At 42.0% G+C, this 20,629-nt stretch overlaps 1 protein-coding gene across 7 annotated transcripts in view; it reads right to left on the bottom strand.

Annotated features, from left to right (window-relative positions):
• LOC146810932 (F-box/LRR-repeat protein 3-like) overlaps window positions 1-20,629 on the bottom strand; it is a 109,837-nt gene that overhangs the window by 20,622 nt on the left and 68,586 nt on the right. For 6 of the 7 annotated variants that reach the window (XM_085618008.1, XM_085618002.1, XM_085618006.1 and 3 more), the window contains one exon: window positions 2,984-3,341. In XM_085618008.1, coding sequence (XP_085474134.1) covers window positions 2,984-3,340 — 357 coding nt within the window. In that variant the 5' untranslated portion in view covers window position 3,341. Of the gene's footprint in view, window positions 1-2,983; window positions 3,342-3,826; window positions 3,930-20,629 lie in introns of all 7 variants that reach the window. The other variant, XM_085618007.1, reaches the window with a different exon arrangement.

Genomic DNA, 20,629 nt, shown 5'->3' with positions numbered 1-20,629 from the left:
GGTGAAGTACAATAAGGGCTTTGGTGAATGTGCTGCAGGTGAGCACAAGGTGATGACAAGTTTGTTTCATGCTGTCCATCTGAGGCATGAGCAGCTCATTTAGTCCTTGCTTCATTTCTTCATATTGTGGGATTCTATTATCTTACAATTTTTCAAGGCAGGACTATTTAGATACTCATTGCTGCTTATGCAAAGGGGCACATTCCGAGAATAGACAGTGTTTACATTGAGGCAGAGTTGGCAATTGTTGGAAAATGTGACTGACTGTACAAGATATCAAATTAAATGTGCCATCTGTTCTTGATTTGACCAGAGTTTATTGAAGCTCCATCAGAAACCAATCAAGGAACAAAATAGGAAAACTTTCAAGGAAGCACTTGAGTTTATTTTTATGATGGGATCATCAATAGTAGTCTCGTTTTGTGGAAGGTTTTTAAAGCAAGTATGAACATGAGTATTGGCATGACGGTAATGCTTTATTTTAAGGTTTACAACTGTCAATAACTATGTTTTATTATTAGAAGGGGCTTTTATTACCGGAATTGGCCCTGTGGCTAATATGTATATTTAGCTAAAACCTAAGCATGTTATTGCTTTGATACGCAGAGTATTTGTGCAATGGTTTTATTTAAATTACACACAAAATAGGTAAACAGAACATTCAAAAATGATAGGCTACAATACCAGAATGCGAAGAAAAAATGTTAGAACCTGAAACCTTACATTTTGGAAAACAAAGAAGGCAACTTTCAGACTTTTTCCAGTATATTTCTCTGTAATACCAAGAAGGTAATAAGCTATTTTTGGTGACTACCATGTTTGCAATAAACTGTGTTGGACAGATACTTCTGTACACAGTTAAGACATATTAGCACAACTACATTCTCTTTAAACACACATGCAGGCACACTGGAATAGCTGCTAGAGGCGCATTTTCCTAGAGTCTTTTTGCAAGCTTAGAGTTTAGGTCCCTATTTTCAACTGCAAACACATAATTACAACTGCCAGAATGTAGTGATCTGTGGAAACAAGCCAGAAGCCAGTGAAGATGTCACTCGAATTGTAGGGGAAGAGATAGTAATGTACATGAAATAGTGGGCAGAAAATATGAAAATTATTTTCCTCATTATGTTTTTGAAATATTGAAAATGTGAAATTGTGACTTGATTTTGGTTTGATCCTTTAATCCGTGTGTGCGTTGTGTGTATGTGTGTAATTAATCTCCGTCGTGAGACATACATTTTAACAAACGCGGCCCTCCAGTTTTTGTACAATGTTTGCACAACCATTCGAGAATGTATCCATCACACGTGTGCGCAGACAAGCCTGCAATGAAAGGGTTAAAGTATTCTGGGGCAAATTTACATGCCCCTTGCGACACTTTTGCGCTGCTGTTGCATCACTTTTTGTGACAAATCGGCGGCGTAAAAAATGTGTCACGTTGCAGACCATTTACAGCGTGGCATATCAAGGGAGATACATCATCTTGTGAAGCCCTGCGCCACATTATACCTGCATCAGGTATAATGTATGCGTGGTGGGCGTTCCCACGCGGAAAAGCCTTGTAGAAGTGATGCGGTGAAATTTACAAGTTTCACTGAGCCACTTCTAGGACGACACTGCGTCAAAACCCTATGCCTGGTTGGAGCAGGCATAAGGAGTGACGCATTGTATTACGAAAACGCCTTTGCATGCATTGCCGGAGTTTTGTCATGCTTGCGACACGACTCCAGCAATGACAGATGCGTCAAGATTTCGGACGCACCTGTCAATCCTTGCGCCTTGGTGCACCATATTTTAAATGTCTTTATAGGTGGTGTGCACTTTGAATTTTGGCAAGAAGCAACCAATGAAGTTGAATAGTATGTGTAAAAGATAAGAGTTTCTTGAACTTTATCTGACGATGAATGCATGACCAGAATGATGTATGTGTACACTATACCTTTCTGTTGATGCACCAATGTATCCGTTGCATGCATTGGTATAATAATATACTACAAAACCAAAATTTAATTCCTGATGCATGACACTGACTTCACCTCGAATTTTACCCCCATCAAGCGTTAGCATAGGAATGCTGCTTTGTCAAAAAAAGTTTTTGAACACTTCCAACTATCTCATGTAATTTGCAGTTTTCATGTAGAATATGTGTTAATGCTAACTTTTTTTCCAAATACACTAAACATTATTTCAAATACATTGGGCAGATTAATCTGATAACTATTATTGCTTAGCACAACTATTTCCTAGTTGTTGGTGAGAAAGTAGACTTATGTAGATGTATGTCGCCCTCACGTGTTCTCAATTAAAGAGGTTTGGTTAGTCAGCTGCAATGAGTTGTATCTAGGATTCCCCACGAACTATTTACACACTACAAAGGTGTCAACATTCTGCTAGTAGAATTGTGATGAAAGATCCTTTAAGAATAAAATATTTCCTGTACTTCACAAATTCTAATGGCTCCTGGTTGCCCAATAATTTTCTATCAAATTTGACATGTTGATTCATAAAATGTTGTGGTCATCAAACCACAATATCAAAATAAGAGATGTGTTTCGATATGTACTGACTCCAGAAATGAGATCCACTCAACTCTTTGTGATAACTAGAAAAAAGTGTTGGGCAAATTCTCACAACTCGCAAATCTGCATATTTTTTTTAGAACTACAAATGTTCTTAGTTAACATGCTAGCTCATCTGGTATAACTCTTAACTGTAAAAGGAGTGCTATCATGTTACCAGGTGCAACAGCTTAAACAGAAACTTATGCATGCAATTCAAAAATCAAGAATCCTATTAAATGTACACATTGATTAGGGAATATTGCGGTATAATTAAAAAGCTTCAGATCACAGTCAAATTCAAAACTGGAATGAAGCCATAAATGTATGTGGAATATTGTAAATGTTTTGATGTCCACATATCCTGAACATTTGATGGAACTCTGGAATGAGGTCCTCATTTTCAATATTTGCTTCCTTACCTTGAAGCTTACATATTGCAGATGGTTGGCATGCTTTTTGATAATTTGCTGAATGAGATCGGGGTGAGTGGACTTCAAGTAGGATGTAGCTGGCTGGTTAAGTTCAAATTCAAATTTCCTCCAGAGGTCAGGGATGTGAAAGACTTCATTCCATCGCCGACATACAGATGCGGCCCGTGCGCGGTCCACCAGGGGCAAGTACTGAAATATCTGCAGAACTACGTGGTGTGGAAGGCTCCCCCAGTCCATCCAGCAGGCTGATATTGGAGTGTGGAACCCCGTTTTTTGCTTTTTCATTGTCTGTTTTACTTTGAGAACTTGACTGTCAATTGTAACCGTCACTCGACCTCTCTTCATTCTAAAAGCAATGAAAAACAATTATTTTTTGACATAAAATTCTCAAAAAAGAAGGTGACAGTTTTTATTTCATTATATTGCAGCCGTCATGGTGCAAATTAATTCACCATTCCACCAGAAGAAAGCTTTACTGTAAATAGCAAAGAGGCAAGGTGGAATCACTAATGCAAGAAAAGTACTTAAAACCCCACAGCCCAGATATAACTTTGCAGGCTGGTGCCATTCAAAATCTATAACTTCATGAAATACAAGTAACCTTGCCTCCTTGCCGCGCCAGCCACCCCCACTTCAACTTCAAAATCCCAAGCCTCAACCATGAAGAGAGAGTAAATATTCCAAAAGAACTATCATAAGTAAAATACATTTAGGAATTGTGTTTTTGAAGGGCCACAAATTATACTCTAAATCTGTATGAATGTCTAAGAATATGTACACGTTTATGATCAAACCAACAAACAATTTTTAAAATCAAATATATTATCCAACCCTCTTCAGCTCCTCTGGAATGTCTCAGCAGAATGCACTCGATGATTTGAAAGGATGTAGGGCTCCATATAAGATATGCTTTTGCGGCTGGAAACCCTGTAATCTGTAAAATAAATGTTTGCAACTGAAATAGGGTGTTTTGAAATGTACTCACAAAAGGGTTTCTATTCCTCATTCCTATCTGCAAGAAGAAGGGGTCATGAAAGAGGCATTGCTTCTTAATTTTGATTCACAATGACATGTATCAATGGTTTATGAATGCATGTTGTGGTCACAAATCACTGATCAGCTAGCAAAACTCAAGTTTGGGTGGTGTCTGGTTTGCAAAAGGGCAGCTGCCCACCTTGAGAACTATTTTAGGGGGCTGCAAGAGAACCAAACAGTGGTCTAGGCCGGGACCGCTACATGCTCTCCCCATGTCTTATAAAAGGGGAAACATTTTTCAAGTAGCACGTTCCCCTTTAATGAACATGAGTTTTCTTTTTTAAATCCTGTTTGGAAATGTAGATATAGGAACAGGGGTCTTTTGCAGACCATCATCCCTGCATTTGCAGTCAATTGCAGAGGATTACGAATTTCAAGCCAGCTAATTATTGTTCATTAGGAAGGGTATTCTGCAACCCTCTCAAGTGGACGATATGGGATATGAATGCTTCAAACATAGATTTAATTGTAAATTTCTTGCCTCTACCCAAATCTGTTAGTGAGCAATTTGCCATCTTGCAGCCGTATTATGCTTAGGGTGCACTGCCCTGGTCTAATCTTTAAATGGGTACGCCCCATGTAGACCTGATCATTGCAGCCTTTTACATTTTATGCTCTACCCGGAAACCAGCAATGAACTTGGTCTTCCCCCTGTAGCAGCAGATTAGAGAAAGGTAGACTTCGTGTTTGAAGCAGACAGCCCTATTTCACTTTGGAGGCACAACACAGCCTGCCTTTCAACAGGGGGCAGAGATCTTCTGGCAGGTGGGTGCAATGACTGACTGCTCACACCTGGAGGCAGAAAGCTAGTGTGTCAATGGGACCTCTTTTATCCCCTTTCAAGGTTCACTCTCAGATGATGCACTAGCAGCGCACCACGGGACATATTATCAAGAACGGCGTTAAAATTATTGCTGCTTTAGCATCAGGAAACTTCCGCTAAAGCGGCGATAATGGGCTTGATAATATGCCCTTGTGAATTCCAATAGAAGCCCATGTTCTGGTGTAAATATGGGCTTCTATTGGAATTCTCAAGGGCATATTATCAAGCCCATTATCGCCGCTTTAGCGGCAATTTCCTGCCGCTAAAGCGGCGATAATTTTAACACCGTTCTTGATAATATGCCCCCACCTCTTTTTTGTGTATGGCCAGTGTGCCCCCTGACATGTTTTTGGTATCTGCAACTTTATACAGCACGGGTGCAGAGGCAAAGGGCTTCCTCATTTTCATGTGCCAAGCTTAAGACTTGAGCTTGTCTTTAGAACACTGTGTCCCAGACAGTGATCCCTAGAATGGCAGTTGTGATACAAGTAGGAAATAAGGTGTATTCCCCCTCAACTCCCACCAACCTCCCCCATGTGAGCACTAAAGTATCTGAGCTTTACAAATAATTAACGTCATTAGATGAGAGAACACGTATGAATAAAAAGCCAATTAAACTTTGTTAGTTGTTTTAATATATGTATTTATGCTGATAATGCTATCCTGTGGCATTTTATGCTCCCCACAAAAACTAGAAAATGTATTCTATGCTAGCAACAGGCTAAGTGAGCCAAAAGCTCAGTACTGATATATGCGGAGACTAGTTTTAATCCTGTTAAGGCCAATTCATATCTCCATCTGTATGTGGTCACTTAGTTTTGTACCAATCAATTGGATATTATCAACATCTATTATCTAAGTAACTTATAGATGGAAAAACTTGGGTAGAGGCTGCAAAGAAAGCAATTTAGTTTTTAGATCTCGCCTAGTTCAATTCAAATACAAATGATCTTTATTCGGATATATATAAAACATCCATAAAAGTACATACAAATTGCAGCATTTATCCCTATACACAATAAAAGTTACATCAGCAATAATAAGTAAGATATGTGCAAAACAGCCAAGAAAAGTGCAAATGCTTCTGGATCTAACAGGCCATTTCCATTTTGTTCGACATCAAAGAAAAAAAAGTTAAAATTGATAACTCTATAAAATACATCCATTTAAATATATATAAAACATAAAAGTCATCTCAATGAACAAAGGTAAAACAAATCTTATTAATCAAAGCACATCTAAGGGAATGTGCAGATGGTGCGGGATGGTTAAACAACCTATCAGGCCGTGTTCATTGAGGCACGAGAACGAACAGCAATTTTGAGAAAGTGGCTAACTCTGGAGATTACATCGTCAGTGCTTAGCATCAGTAAAATTCTGAAAGCCTCGTTATAGTCTGTCAAAGCACTAACTCTAAAATAGGGAATTAGGAAGTGTTTGGTATATTTTGCATAAAAGCCACAAAACAATGTAAAATGCTGCAAGCTTTGCTTTCCACCTTGGTTACATGGACAGTCTAAATTTCCCAAATTATGGGTATTTCCCAAGGGGAAACAAAGTAAATTTACCACACTTCCATCCCTAAACCTAAATAGCAAACTCCTGTTCCATGTGCCCAGTTTCTTGCGCAAGTAACATTGGGGCATATTATGTGGCCTAGCACAAGGTTCTTGAATAGGAATATACCTAAGGATTGCTGGCTTAGCGAGTTCAATATTTTCTCGATTCACTCGGTACAGATCAAATAAGGCCCTTCTTACTATATTCTTATGTGAAGAGTCTATTGTTTCAGGGGCTAAGAAAAGGTGCCCCATTTCTACACTTACTAAACTCTTCTGTACCGCATTAAGCCAGGGAATGTAATTGGCCCGCTCACTTTTTAGACAATCTGAGATGATATCACGGGTCAACGAGGCAGCGGGGTTATGCCAAATTTTTAACCAAAACAAAGCGGGTCTTGATTTTATAAAATCCTCTATGTAGGGGAGATTCAATTCTCTATGACATACATAGGAGGGTGCCGAAATAACCCCCCTCCAGGGCCTTCCTACAGAATTTATTTTCTTCTGTCTGGATATTGGTGCAATTCGAGTAACCCCACACCTCGGCACCATAAGTTCCTGTAGGGACGCACTGGGTCTTATAAATTTGTAAGAGGGATGGAATGACCTCAACATGCTTTGGTTGGCGTAGAGTAATTATAGAATTAATGGCTTTGCCCAATTTGTTCCTCCCTCTGGCAACATGAGGTTGCCAGGATCCAAAATCAGAAAACAACAAGCCTAGATAAGGGAAGGTACAAGTGCTGTTTAAAACATTATTCCCTGACGTAATATGTCGAATTTTATGTTTTTTTGGCCCGCAGGACATTATGTAGGATTTTTTAAAATTTGTACATAAGTCAAGATCAGCCATGTAAGAAACGAAGCCTGAGATTAAAGTGCGCAGTGCATTGGGTGTACGACCTATAAGTACCGCATCGTCGGCATAAAGAAGTGCGGGGAGGGGATTGCCATTGACGAGCGGAACATCGGTGGTTAGTTTACCCAAAGATGTGCTTAATTCATTTATATATAAAATAAAAAGCAGGGGAGCCAGGACACAGCCTTGTCTTACTCCCCTGCCAATTAAAATCTCGCCCGAAACCTCACCATCGTTATTAATACGGACACGAGCTTTCAAATCACTGTGTAGATGGGCCAAAAATTGAACCAACGGTTCATCCAAACCATGTCTAAGCAAGGCTGACCATAAACGGGAACGGTTAACAAAATCAAAAGCAGAACTTAAATCCATAAAGCCTACATAAAGTGGGGATTTTTTAGCTATGGTATATTTGTCTAAAACTAAATTTAAGTTTAAGCACTGATCCACCGTCCCTACATTGCTTCTAAAACCTAACTGACATGGGTGTAAAATTTTATTTTCTTCAGCCCAAGTACTGATCTTATTAAAAATGACCCTACCCAAGATCTTCAATGTATTGTCGATTAGTGATATTGGGCGATAGCTGCCAGGGTCAAGTCTATTACCTTTTTTGAAGATGGGTACGATGGTGCTGTTAGACCAGGAATCGGGCAGTGAACAATAGATAAATTATTAAAAACATTACACAATAGTGGTGACCAAAAGTCAGGCTCTGATTTTATTAAATCAATGGATAATCCATCGGGCCCCGGCGCTTTATTTCCTGCACTTTGAAAAATTGCGTCCTCCACCTCCATTATGGAAATGTTCGGAAACTTAAAAGTTTGGGAATTTACCACGGACGGGATCGGTGCCATATAAATATTTGTAAAGTGCTCCACCCATGCATCCCCTAGTATGCTACAGTTTATGGGAGTAATGTTGGAGCCAAACGTTTTCAGGTTCTTAACCTCGCTCCAAAACCCAGCAGCATCCTTCGTTGCTGCTGTGCGTACAAGGGATTCCCAATGGGTTTTTAAGAGCTCCTCGGAGCGTGTTTTTAAAGTGCGTTTGTAACTAGACCTCAGAGACCTCACCAGTAACTGATCAGGTGGGTCAGCTTTTAGGGCAATTCTCTATTTGCTTTAGAGCAGGAGTTATCAAACCATCTCGGGTTAGTGTTAGTGTTAGTTAAAGCTGGCTTAGATATCTCCTTTTTTATGGTCTTGCACAGCTCCGAAAATGCTTCCACAATCGCTTGTCCCGGGCAGTCGGAGGATAGACAGGTGGATACTAATCGGGGGTTAGACTTTATAACACGAGCTAACACCCCCTTATTGTCAATCCCCTTCCAGACCACCCTGAGTTTGTCTGTCGACGCGACTATGTTTTTAGCCCCTATTTCTGTCCGTTTCACCTTTTTGTTAATAGATTTAAAACTAGATAAAATCGGGTGGTGGTCGCTATATGCAGTCCTAGCGACTATGGCCTCTAATAAAAGATCCACAAGTGGGGAGGTTATGAATACGTAATCAATTGTAGATGCACACCCATGCCCAACATAAGTAGCCACAGGACATTTATTTTCAATAGTATTTGCCTTTTCCATGACATTGATTAAGTCCCTTGTGGCCAGATGATTAAACAATTCTTTACCTCTTTTACAAGGGGGGTTTTGACGGTGGATATGTGCATTGAAATCTCCTCCTAAACATATCCCATCAAGTTTACCACACTTTTGTCCTTCTGTAATGTCATCGATAAAATTAAACAACTTTATAAAATTCATATTAGGATGTGTTTTAAAATCATTGTTGTAAAAATGTATTAAACATATTCTTATTCTACTGATGTAAAGTAATGCCTGAAAGCTCCTATCATATGTTTCCAGCTGTTCGACTTTAACGTCTGCACCAATTTTGACCCAGATGGAAAGTCCCCCACTGGGTCTACCCAGAACTGGGATTGGTGAAGTTTGGTTAAAACAACTGTATCCATCAAAAAGTAGGGAAGTAGTGCACCAAGTTTCTTGAAACATCAAGATGTCAAATTTGGAAACCCAATCCACCCAGTCCCCATTTGTTACTTTAGCGTTAAGACCTGCTATATTCCAACTCAGGATTGTCAGATTATTAATCGATGTTACCAAGGTAGAAACATAACTGTTGCCCTTAGGCGCCTTGGCATTATAAGCAGCCACTGTAGTCGGATCAATAGTTAGATCCCCCGCTAGGCCAGATATATTAAGATAATTCCTGCTTGCTAGATCTGGAAAGGTAGTTGGTAGTCAGTCTAAGGAACCCAGATCAGACAAAGCACTGAACCTGTTGTGCAGGGGAAAAGGTGGTAAAGCAGGGCTAGGTGGTCTATAGTGGGGTCTGTAGAAATAGCCCAATGGCAGAGAGGTTATGACAGTGGAGGGAGAAAAACACGTATTGGTGCTACCAAGAATACATTTAACTGTAGAGGGATTTCTAAAATTAATAACAATACAGTCCCCTGCTATATTCTTAGGTAGTGGCCCAACCCAACTTACCCGTCGAACAGTCAAAATTTCTCTCATAATATTGGGGCCTACCCCTTTATGTTTAGATAACCAGTCAATACACTTGTTGTTTAGCTGCAACCATGACTCACTCTGTCCCTCCCTTAACTGAGGTACGCCTGCCAGGATTATTACATAAGGGCAGGCGTCAGGGGGCAGATGGAGAACAGTCCCTGGGTGTGTTGTTGGCCTTGTTGCAGTGGTTTGACCCTTATCTAATCCAATGTTAGTAGGTACCTCCCTCCTTGCAGCTGGCAGGGTCGGAGCATCCTTTAACATATTAGTGGCCATACTAGTAAGGTGTACTGGTTCCGTTGCTCCTATCAGGGTTTGCTGGGTGGTTTTTGCAATGTGACTTCTCCCTTCGTTAACACTTTTGGATGCAGTATTAGAGGTAGTTGCGCCACTAAGAGCATTAGGTCCTTTGCTCAAAACGCCCCTATTAGCGACTTCTAGCTCCTTCAACAAGCGCTCTCCCCTTATTAAATCAAGGCTAATAGCCCCCTTCCTTTTGACATCTTCATTCTTTATCTGAGTTTCAATTCGGTCTAATCTTTTAAAAATATTATTAAACTGCTTGATCATTTGACATTCTAACTGTTTAAAAATGGTGTCCACAATGGTTTCCATAAAATTCACATTAAACTTCTTTGATGTAATACTTTCACTAACAAAATCCGTCTGTGTGCATGTGCAATTATAGCCACTTCTTGGAGGGGTAATGTCCAAGGGTCCTTCAACAGATTGTGATTGTTCAGTCATAACCATACTACCCCCAGTTGTCTTTTGCTTCCCTCTGGTCCACATACTCTGTGGTGTGGGTTGGTCCTTATTGCATATAGCTTGTTTCCTTTTATTGGTTAAAGATTTTGGAGGGCCTCTTTTCCTTTTTCCTCCAACAGGTTTGGTTTTCGAGGTTACAAGAGGGATGGAAACATGCGCATTGGCATCAAGCTGGGGGTCGAGAATAATAGTGTCACTTTCCCCCCCAGGGGTAACAGATGGTAAATGAGACGAATTGGGTTTGGTAACTGTAACAATTGGGGATAAAGGTACAATATGTTCTATACTTAATTCCCGGGGCTCAGAGTGTGCACGTAAGAGCTCCAATGACATCCGTCTCTCTGTGCTCGCAATTTCATTAGCAACCATGTTAAAAGCATTGTCCAGCATATTTTCTAGGGACAACGATGTTATGGGGTCGGTCACTGTCGGTTTACCCATAGTATTTGCGGAGCGTTTCCCCCTGATGGACATGTCGCCTCTCTCACCTTACTTTACAGCTTAGTGGGGTGGCCCGCCCGACCACTGATGACCTCTGAGGGCCACAGAGGGCCCGCCCTTTTCCCGGGCTTAGCCCGCGCGCGGTCCCGCGACGCGGGGGGCGGGATCAATTAAGTAGCATCGCCGGGCGCGCAAACAGCTCCGGTTCCGCTTCCGTGTCGCTGGGGACCCTGGGTGTTGTGGTCCCGTCAAGAGCTCCCCCCACACACCGGTCGCGATGCGACGGCGGGAGGGAGACGCGGTAAGCAGCAGGAGACCCGGTAGCCCCAAGGATCGCTGACCAAGCAGGTAGGCAACGTGTGAAAGTGCAGCAAGCAGCCCCCGCTCTGACGGGGGCGGGATCAATTAAGTAGTGCCTCCGGGCGCGCAAACAGCTCCGGTTCCGCTTCCGTGTCGCTGAGGACCCTGGGTGTTGTGGTCCCGTCAAGCGCTCCCCCCACACAGCGGTCCCGATGCGACGGCGGGAGGGAGACGCGGTAAGCAGCAGGAGACCCGGTAGCCCCAAGGATCGCTGACCAAGCAGGTAGGCAACGTGTGAAAGTGCAGCAAGCAGCCCCCGCTCTGCCGGGGGCAGGATCAATTAAGTAGCGCCTCCGGGCGCGCAAACAGCTCCGGTTCCGCTTCCGTGTCGCTGGGGACCCTGGGTGTTGTGGTCCCGTCAAGCGCTCCCCCCACACAGCGGTCGCGATGCGACGGCGGGAGGGAGACGCGGTAAGCAGCAGGAGACCCGGTAGCCCCAAGGATCACTGACCAAGCAGGTAGGCAACGTGTGAAAGTGCAGCAAGCAGCCCCCCTCGCCTAGTGTTGCAGCGCGAATGCACTGCCATCGCTTTGCGAGGCATGCAGTATGCACTGTAGTGTGGAAGCTTCGTGGAAGCTCCGCCCGCTCTCTGCTCATTGGCTTTTGTCTTACATGCTGCCTTCCGATTGGTTTGAGGCTTGTTAGTCCCTCCTCATTCACCATTTGTATCCTTCCACGGCTATTGGCCCCTTTACTCCTGACACTATTTTCTTTTAGGTCTTGCCTAGCCTTGTGGTGCAAATGCGTTGCCATCGCTTTGCGAGACATGCAGTATATACTGTAGTGTGGAAGCTTCGTGGAAGCTCCGCCCGCTCTCTGCTCATTGGCTTATGACTTACATGCTGCCTTCCGATTGGTTTGAGGCTTGTTAGTCCGTCCTCATTCATCATTTGTATCCTTCCACGGCTATTGGCCCCTTCACTCCTAACACTATTTTCTTCCCTGTCTCCCCACCTCACCGCCCCCTCCCTCAGTCTGTGACTTCTCATCCTCCCCCCTCCCCCCCCCCACTCCTGTTCGTGTTTTCTTGCCTGCCGGCACTTCCGTATTCATCTTTATTATTGCCATCTTGAAATATGCAAGATCAAGATGCGTGCTGTACAAAAACTTTTCGTGTTTAATGTCTAAATATATTAAGACTCTGGGCAATTTTCCGGGTATGCATGGCAACTGACGCCTCTTAGTTCACAAATGGTATTGTTGTCGGGCGGGAGGAGCGGCAGTGTTTTAACTCATGCTTAAAACGAGCCCTTTTAATAACTTCCTCTCAATTCAGTGCTATAATCTTGTGTACTGAGGTGACACTTTAAAGAAATGCACCTTTTTGAATACTGAAGAGACATTATTTCAAATTTACATCATGCAACCTGCAAGATTAACATGCCGATCATTTTCACGGCTTGCCCACTGGCTCGTATACTCTTGGCTCGTCTCCCGCTGGCTCTACCTGTTAATTAATATATTGGCTCGTGCACCTCTAACAAATAGAGATGAATGGATACATGACAGTGAGCCCGGTAGATGGCAGAGAAATAGACTGGCGCACACAAACAGACAAAGTCAGTCTCCATTGCCTCACATTAGAATCATCACTTTCAATAACCTGGAAATCTGCCCGCAACTCCCGCATGCCCCAACCTCATCCACCTCACCTATTCTTAGCAGAAGCGGCAGATTCTGGGCTGTGCCTTGCTGGTGCAGAGGAGTACGGCAGAGTCTGTAGAAGCAATGGGATCCCTAGCCTCTCAGGGCAGGCACCTAAGCCTTCCGGGTGCCTTCACACTCAGGATAAATAAATACATTTTGTTCTGTGCTTTAGTTGCCCCTCTATGAGCACTGTCTGGTACTACCAAAATTACATTTGGACACACTTGCTCAACTGTAAAACACTCCCTTCTATGGGTCATTTAACAACTCGGAGCTTTGGGGTTAGGTAACCTACTTTGGATGCTGTGTAGATGAGTAAATATAAAAATGTATGCAATGAAACTAAGCAACCAGTACTGTCTAAACACTGTGAAAACTGACACGCATTCTGGCATTTTGTGTAGTTAATGTCGATTTTCTCATAGATGCGAGTAAAGTACTCTTAATATCTTCATGAAATCTGCACACTTTTAACTAATAGCACCGGGCGACCTTTGACAACTAGGCAATGAATACATTTTTATGTACCCCCGAAGCCCCCCTTCCCCCCGCCCCCTTGGCAAACTTCATTGCCTCCCAGTGTTTGGGGGATAACCAAGATGCAGGAGAGTGAATCAAATAGTCTAGAAAATGAAAGAGAAGCCGGGATTCGGATTCACATGCTCCGATCCCGATCGCGTTGGTTAGTCTGTAAGCACTACTTTTATTAATGAGTTTTGCATTAGTAAAGCACCACGGTGTGCATGTGTGGCGACACTTCACCCATGAGGTACGTGCCAAGCAATTGTTGACACAATCCACACCTTGCGTCTTCAATATATTTATTACGAAGTGCAGGACCTTTCCAAGGGATTTTGCACACTACATACATTCACTCCAAAAATAAAACGTGTAGGTAAAAAACATTGCTATTTACAATGTCAATAGCTCTAACTCACAAATGCGAGACCTATTTGCATTGCAAAAGCTTGTTATATATTTTATTGGCGACGGTTCAGATGACATAAACAATCACTGGCTGCATCACCATAATTGTTTCACATGGTCAATAATTTGAGACAACATTTTAGGCAGTGCCAGCATGTTTCCTGATGGTCACTATAGGGTACTACTTGGGCATGGGTAAATCTTTGTTTGTGTGGGATCCAGGAGTTAGTTCACAGGGTTAGTGTGACTGCATCAGTCAATCTTTTTCTGCTTCTGAGCAAATGCCATTGCTGTGCCTCTCTCAGTGTGCAGATGTACTGTGCAGCTGAATAGAAACAGAGGCATGCTGACATTTCAGCTTGCCCTTTAATTCTATTTATAGAAAATAACTTTACGGAACAGATTTAAAATGTTGATGAAAAATGTAAAATGGAAATTATACTGAGAACCTCCTTTATTAAAAGCAACCACAGACATCAATAAATATTTTTAGCTAACAATGGGTTCAAAATGGGGTTCTTCATTCAATTTCAGAATGAATTGGGGTACATATAACATCTGAGTCCCAAAATGTTCTTGGTAGTAGGTTTATAGTGAACTTCCGAAAACCAAGAGGCTGAAACAATTTTTGGAATGGCGAAATCAGATGTACTCAAAAAATAATGTGTAATGCAAGCACATTAAAAATACTTAGGGGCCTAATATGATGTTGGTGTTTTCTACCGACATCGTCGGTTTCACCTCCGACCGGCTGATTTCGATTCAGCCACTCGGAATTGAAACTGTCTGATCATTCTGGCTGGCTTCCGACAGGATCAAGGAGCCTGTTGGCCAGTCGGAACCGGCCCGTAATACAAATGGACGGCGTTTTACGCCGTCCGGATTACGATACACGTTTTCCAGCAGGGTTCCTCTGCCAGCCGTTCCGACATGGAAACCCTGTTGGAAAGCATTTGGGGGCCCCTAGCTAGGCCCCCTTTCCTTTGCGGCCTCCGGTTGGTGGCCAACGGGGCCCCTATGGTGCCCCCTGTTAAACCCTTCACCCCGTTGCAGGCACCTTGAGGGATTAACACTACCTCACATTTCCCCATGGGAGCATGTACTACGACCGGTTTACGGCCGTAACATATGCTCCCATATGGAAATGTCAGAACGGGACAGCACCATGTGCACTCGCATTATAATGAGGCGGTCAGTCCCGTTTCAGAGACGTGTCATCTACCGACATCGTAATAGGCCATTTAATGTTTCCAGCAAGCAATTAGACGAATGGACACCTTTAAGTGTTTAATGCATGTCTGAAAATTACACAACCATTTTTAAAATGTTTAAATTAGGGTCACTCGAATTTCTGCCTCTTCACTAGCTAACGCTTCTGAAGTCTAAAATACTCAGTAGATCAAGTTAGCAGACTGGCTATAGAAACAAGTATTTTAAGCTAGAGAAGCTCTGTATGATATCCCAGGGCCATATATAACCACACATTATCAGTATAGCTAAAGAGCTTCTCTAGCTTTGCTGTTGGCTTCCTCTGGTCTAAGACCTTTTGCCAATATCAGGAATCAGTTTCCAAAATAGATTGAAGGCTGCCTGCATCAGCTCAAGATCAGAGCAACCTTGTGGGTCTGAAAAGGCGAGTTCCTAATTCCTTCCACGCATTTTCAAGCAAGACCTTGGAAAGACAGGTTCCTGCTTTTATCTAGCAGCCACTTCATGGACAAATTAGCTCGGAAAAAGCAGGTATTCTTCCTCCCTTTCTCCTTTCCAGGTTTTATCTGAAAAGCAGTGTGCTTCACATTGGTTTCCTGAAGAGCACAGGTAAGCATTTCATAGGCAAGTACCAATAAACAAATTGCTAGATGTACCTATTGTGTCACACTTCTTGTGATTCAGTGGTGTAATTCCAGCAATGAAACCGATGCCTTCCGGCTCAGGTAACCTCATACAGCATTTCCAGCAAAGAACGTTTTCAACTAGCTAATTAGCATGCACCACAAAGCCAATATTCTCTCTAATGTGCAATGCAGTAGCATACCATGCTAGCCTAGAGTGGAAGTAGGCTGTAGAATGCTTCCTATGCCATCAAGGAATGTTTGGTATCCAGTGGTGACATGAGTCAGTTGTCAAAGTATTTGGAGTCTTAACAGGGAGGCTATCCTGTTCTAGCTCTGGCTATTTTTGTTCACCTATGCTCATTCCAATCAACAAACATTAGCCTCCATAGCAGTTCATTGCCCTCGGAACTTTTTGTCCGCATTGTTATCCTTGCTGAGGTGGGACTTCATCCCCCAGCATACATCTGGCTGGAGGCGGAACCAGAGTTTCAAGCAGCTCTTAAAAGGGCTTTAGCTTCCTGCAGCTGGAGATGTGCAAGGGATGTGCCCATGCGAAGACCGGGCTCGTCTTCACCTGTCATCACCCAAAACAGGCAGAGCCAGGCCACTCCTCTTTAATTTGATGTTTGCTGGACACACCCCACCTTACTGCCGTTCCTGGGTGTGTAATTTCCTGATGATACCTGGCATTGGTGAGGGAAGTACTATTTCATACTCCAGTTCCCTTTGTACCCAGGGGAAGAACTATGGGCATTGGCAAAGCCAATAGGTCTGACATTGGCCATTATTCTTTTGGGTTTGTTAATGCTTGTTTTTTCATTTTTTTAAAGCATTATTGCCGAGGAAACTAAAGGCCCTCATCAATAAAAAAAACGATTTGCTAGAGGGAAAAATATTTTTTAATCTCAAAAAGCACTCATTACCTGGCACATAAGGGCATTTCTTGATGTGTTGAATTGAATGTGTGGAAGGTCTAAATGCAACCACTTGCAGTGAAGCTAATGGCTGAAGTGGGCTGACCTACTGCCCCATGCCTTATAAAGTGGGCACAAGAAAAGTATGAATGACACAAAAACAGACCAATGATGAAGAGGACTAGCTGAAAACCCCTGCAAGTAAGTATATTATACAAATAATGTTAGTTAAATCTAAAGATCTTAGCAAATACCAGATCTAAAAATTAAGCTACCTTTTTTATATAGGATATAGTTGTCTACTACCTGTTTCTTGAGTGATCTGTTTTCTAATGGAAACATTAACAACAAACTTGAAGAACCACTATGGACAGTGGCAAGGAAGTAGCAATGAGTAATTACCCAAAGAAAGAAAAAGACAAAGAAACAAAAGGAACTATACATTCCCCATTGTGTCTTTCTCACCTGGTAGCCTACTGATACTAGCTGGCTGCAAGACATTTAAGACCCAACAAGAGTCGAGAAGAGTACTGCTCATAGAGCAAAGGAATAGCTTGCTACAAGAGCTAAACATTCTGTAGAGAAAGATGTTGTGAAGAAATGACAATCGCAGTTCATGAGGAAATATTCATGAAGAGCGGGGTAACTATTTCAGAAGTCCTATGCTTAAATACACAAACTGAAGCTGATGTATAGTTCAGAATCATCTGTGTTATCTCTCTAGCCTTGCCCCATTCACATTCATAGTCATCTGCTTTTAATTGAATGATGATTTGTCTTCCTCTGTGAGCCTAGTCTCAGTGCACCTGTAAAAACATTCTCTTCATTCAGAGTTATCCAGTCGTAGGTGAGCTGCCAAAATGTTTTGACTGCCCCGTACCCGCCCCACCTTTTGCATCCCTTGCTTCATTTAGAATTCAAGGATAGCTGATTTCAAGTGATTGAGCTTCCACCAGCTCTGTTTTCAGGAAACCTCTCTTGCTGCCACCAGGAGACATGTCATATAATGTGTTGTTCCTCTAACATTACAGCTGCCTGTGTTTTTCCCTGTATGGACAACTGGGCAGTTTCAAAAAGGAAAATCACAAAAATGTGTCCGTCATACAAGGAGACAACTCTTGATGCAACAGAAACAATCATTATTTTAAATACAGACCCTCCCTTCCCACTTGGAGGGATTATATTCATAAAAAAGTAGCGATACATAGTGGAGGTTCTGTTACTGACCTTTCCACCAAAGCAGCTCCCATCGAGTGGAAACAAATGTAATACAGGAAATAAAAACATCTACCAGGTAGAAACCTAAACTACAGTGGGCCTTCTGTGACAGGGCAGCCCACAGACGGCAGCTGAAGTGGTCTTCCAACTATCCAAGTCACATTGCAACTTGCCCTCATGGTATAAAGAGAGTCCTTGGACTTGTGTTCTGTATAGTCTCTAGCATATGGTCCCACTTACCACTACTATGAGGGAGCATATATTCATCAGTATAGTGTCATTTAACATTGATTACACCTGTAATGTGGCCATCTTAAAGACTGGCACCTTTGCATGCATTGTTGTACTGGCACATTGCTGGCTAATTGCTTCATTTTCTTGTGAACATATGGGGCTGTATAATACAGAAAACAATCTATTTCCTGTATGTATTTATTTGTAAGAGCAGAAAAATACAGAGCATTGTGCTTCTTGAGAGTGACTCTCCTGTTGTCCTTGATGAGTTCCAGATCAACTGGTGAGCAGATAGACACTATGGGCAATTAAATACAGAATGAGATTCCCTTAAAGTCATATGTTAATATATATTTGTATATACTGCTAATATTTACATGTTGAAGTAGTGATTTGTTATATTTGCCTGCCTAATCTGCAATTGAATCCTTAGTCCAGGGCTTGATTAGTATGAATTCTCGGTCTATAGCCCCGTCAGGCTCTTCTATTTCATTCAAACTTGACATCATTAATAAGGCCTGGTCGGACTTTCAAGCATGTCCTTCTTTTTCTAGAAATCCTAATCCACCATGTGTAGCAGACAGGCCTTCTGATGACTAAATATCTACATCCAACTTTCAAGTCACATCTCAGTCTCTACCTGCTAATGAATATCCCACGTTGAATACCCATTTGCCAGTATTCACTTTGAAGTCCTCTTTGAACTCCAATGGTGTTCTCAATGAGATAGACTGGCTACTTCCATCTAAGTCTATTTCCTATCAAAGAGCCGTTTCCCCCTCAGCTCCACCGAAGTCATTGTTTTATTTCTCATATAAAAGACCAATATCCCAGTTCCAATTTCTGAACTCTAAGACTTGTATATAGTCATGGAATGTAGCCTGGAAAGCTGATGAAATCACAGACCCTGCTTGAAAAAGCTTTATGGATTCATTCCACATAATCCTAATCCAGGAATCCTGGACTGTTCCCTGCTTCATAGACTCGGGTATATTTCCTTCTGCAACAATGCAATAGAAGTCTTAAGTACCAACTTACCCTTATCACCACTCCGTTGAAGCTGGTTCAAACTTTTGATTATCTTGGAGTAAGGATCTCTAATTCTCTTTCATGGTCACCCCAGATTCTCAAAAGTAGTTGGATTATCCCTTAGACCTCCGTTGGTTTCTTAAAAATGCCTCCCAATTGCAGGCTATCTCCCCAGCATTGAAAGTTTACAGAGCCAAAACTCAAACAGCTGCATTCTATTGTGCTATGTTATGGGGATACACAAATCTTAAAGTGTTAAAATTGAAATGTCTTAAGTTTTTCAAGTCTTTGCTTAAACTGCCCCAGTCTGCCTCTTCTATGCCTATAAACCTAGACACTGCTCACAAAGGTTTCGAACATCTTGCTGCTTCAAGACCCCTCCTCTATTAGATCACACTGCAGTCAAACCGTGAACTGAACCTGTATAGAAGGGATCTCCTAAAAATCAAGTTTAGATTCAGGTGACAAAATCAAGTGTCTTACCCACTTGAAGCAATCGTTTACAGAACTAGGCCTACAGTCCTTCTATACTCCCCCCTGAGTGCATTAATTCTAACTCCAATGCTGTTCTAAAAGAAAACCTACACAGATTTCTTAGTGGTCCCGTGGCACCAATAAACTAATCTGGGTTCCCTATCTTTCCAAATTGTGTCCCATTTACTACTTCCCTTATTTGAGGTTTATCTCGGCAAGATCACCCCACCCCTTGCCAAATACCTATGTATTAAATTTAGTTCTGGCATTTTACTGCTAAGGGCCTTCCATAGTAAAGGGTCTGAAAGCTCTTTACTTATGACTGAGTGCAAATTGTGCAGCTCCAAATCCGAGGATATCTTCCACTTTTTGTGTTTCATCCCTTATTCCACTGGCCCCAGACACAAATGGATTTGCCCTTTGTGCCTTAACCTGGGCCTTGACAGAATCTTGCTTGCCCGTGTGATCTTTACTTCCAATTTTTCCAGGATTATAGTAGTTACCAGCAGTAGATATTTGTTTATGGCCTGATCTATACGCTCCAGACTTTCCCCACCTGATACTTCGAATTCTTGTTAAATCCTTAAATGTCAGACCTCTGTTAATGCTTTTTATTCCAAGCATGTTGTAATAGAAACACAGATGGGCAATTTTTTGTCTTATATCTATATTTCACTATGCACTTTATCGGAATGATAATTATCCTTGCAACTAATGCATATTTTATGTGCAACCTGTTGTATGTACATACTTTGAACACTGTCTGACTTTAATTGTTGCTAAGTATGCGATTGTGTATGTGTATTTTGTTTCAATTTTGTACTTTTTTGGCCTTTTGGCTATAATAAAGTTTTCACTACTACTACTACTGTGAAATTCGCAAAATTTCCCAACTTTCATATAATGCAAAACATGTCAATTTTGCCTGTATAATGCCAGGTTTTCAGTCATACTCACATTCT

This window comes from Triturus cristatus, chromosome 7 (genome assembly GCF_964204655.1).
Source record: "Triturus cristatus chromosome 7, aTriCri1.1, whole genome shotgun sequence".
Taxonomy (NCBI): Eukaryota; Metazoa; Chordata; class Amphibia; order Caudata; family Salamandridae; genus Triturus; species Triturus cristatus.
The sequence above is the reverse complement of the archived record's forward strand: the minus strand, read 5'-3'. Positions and strand labels throughout refer to the sequence as shown.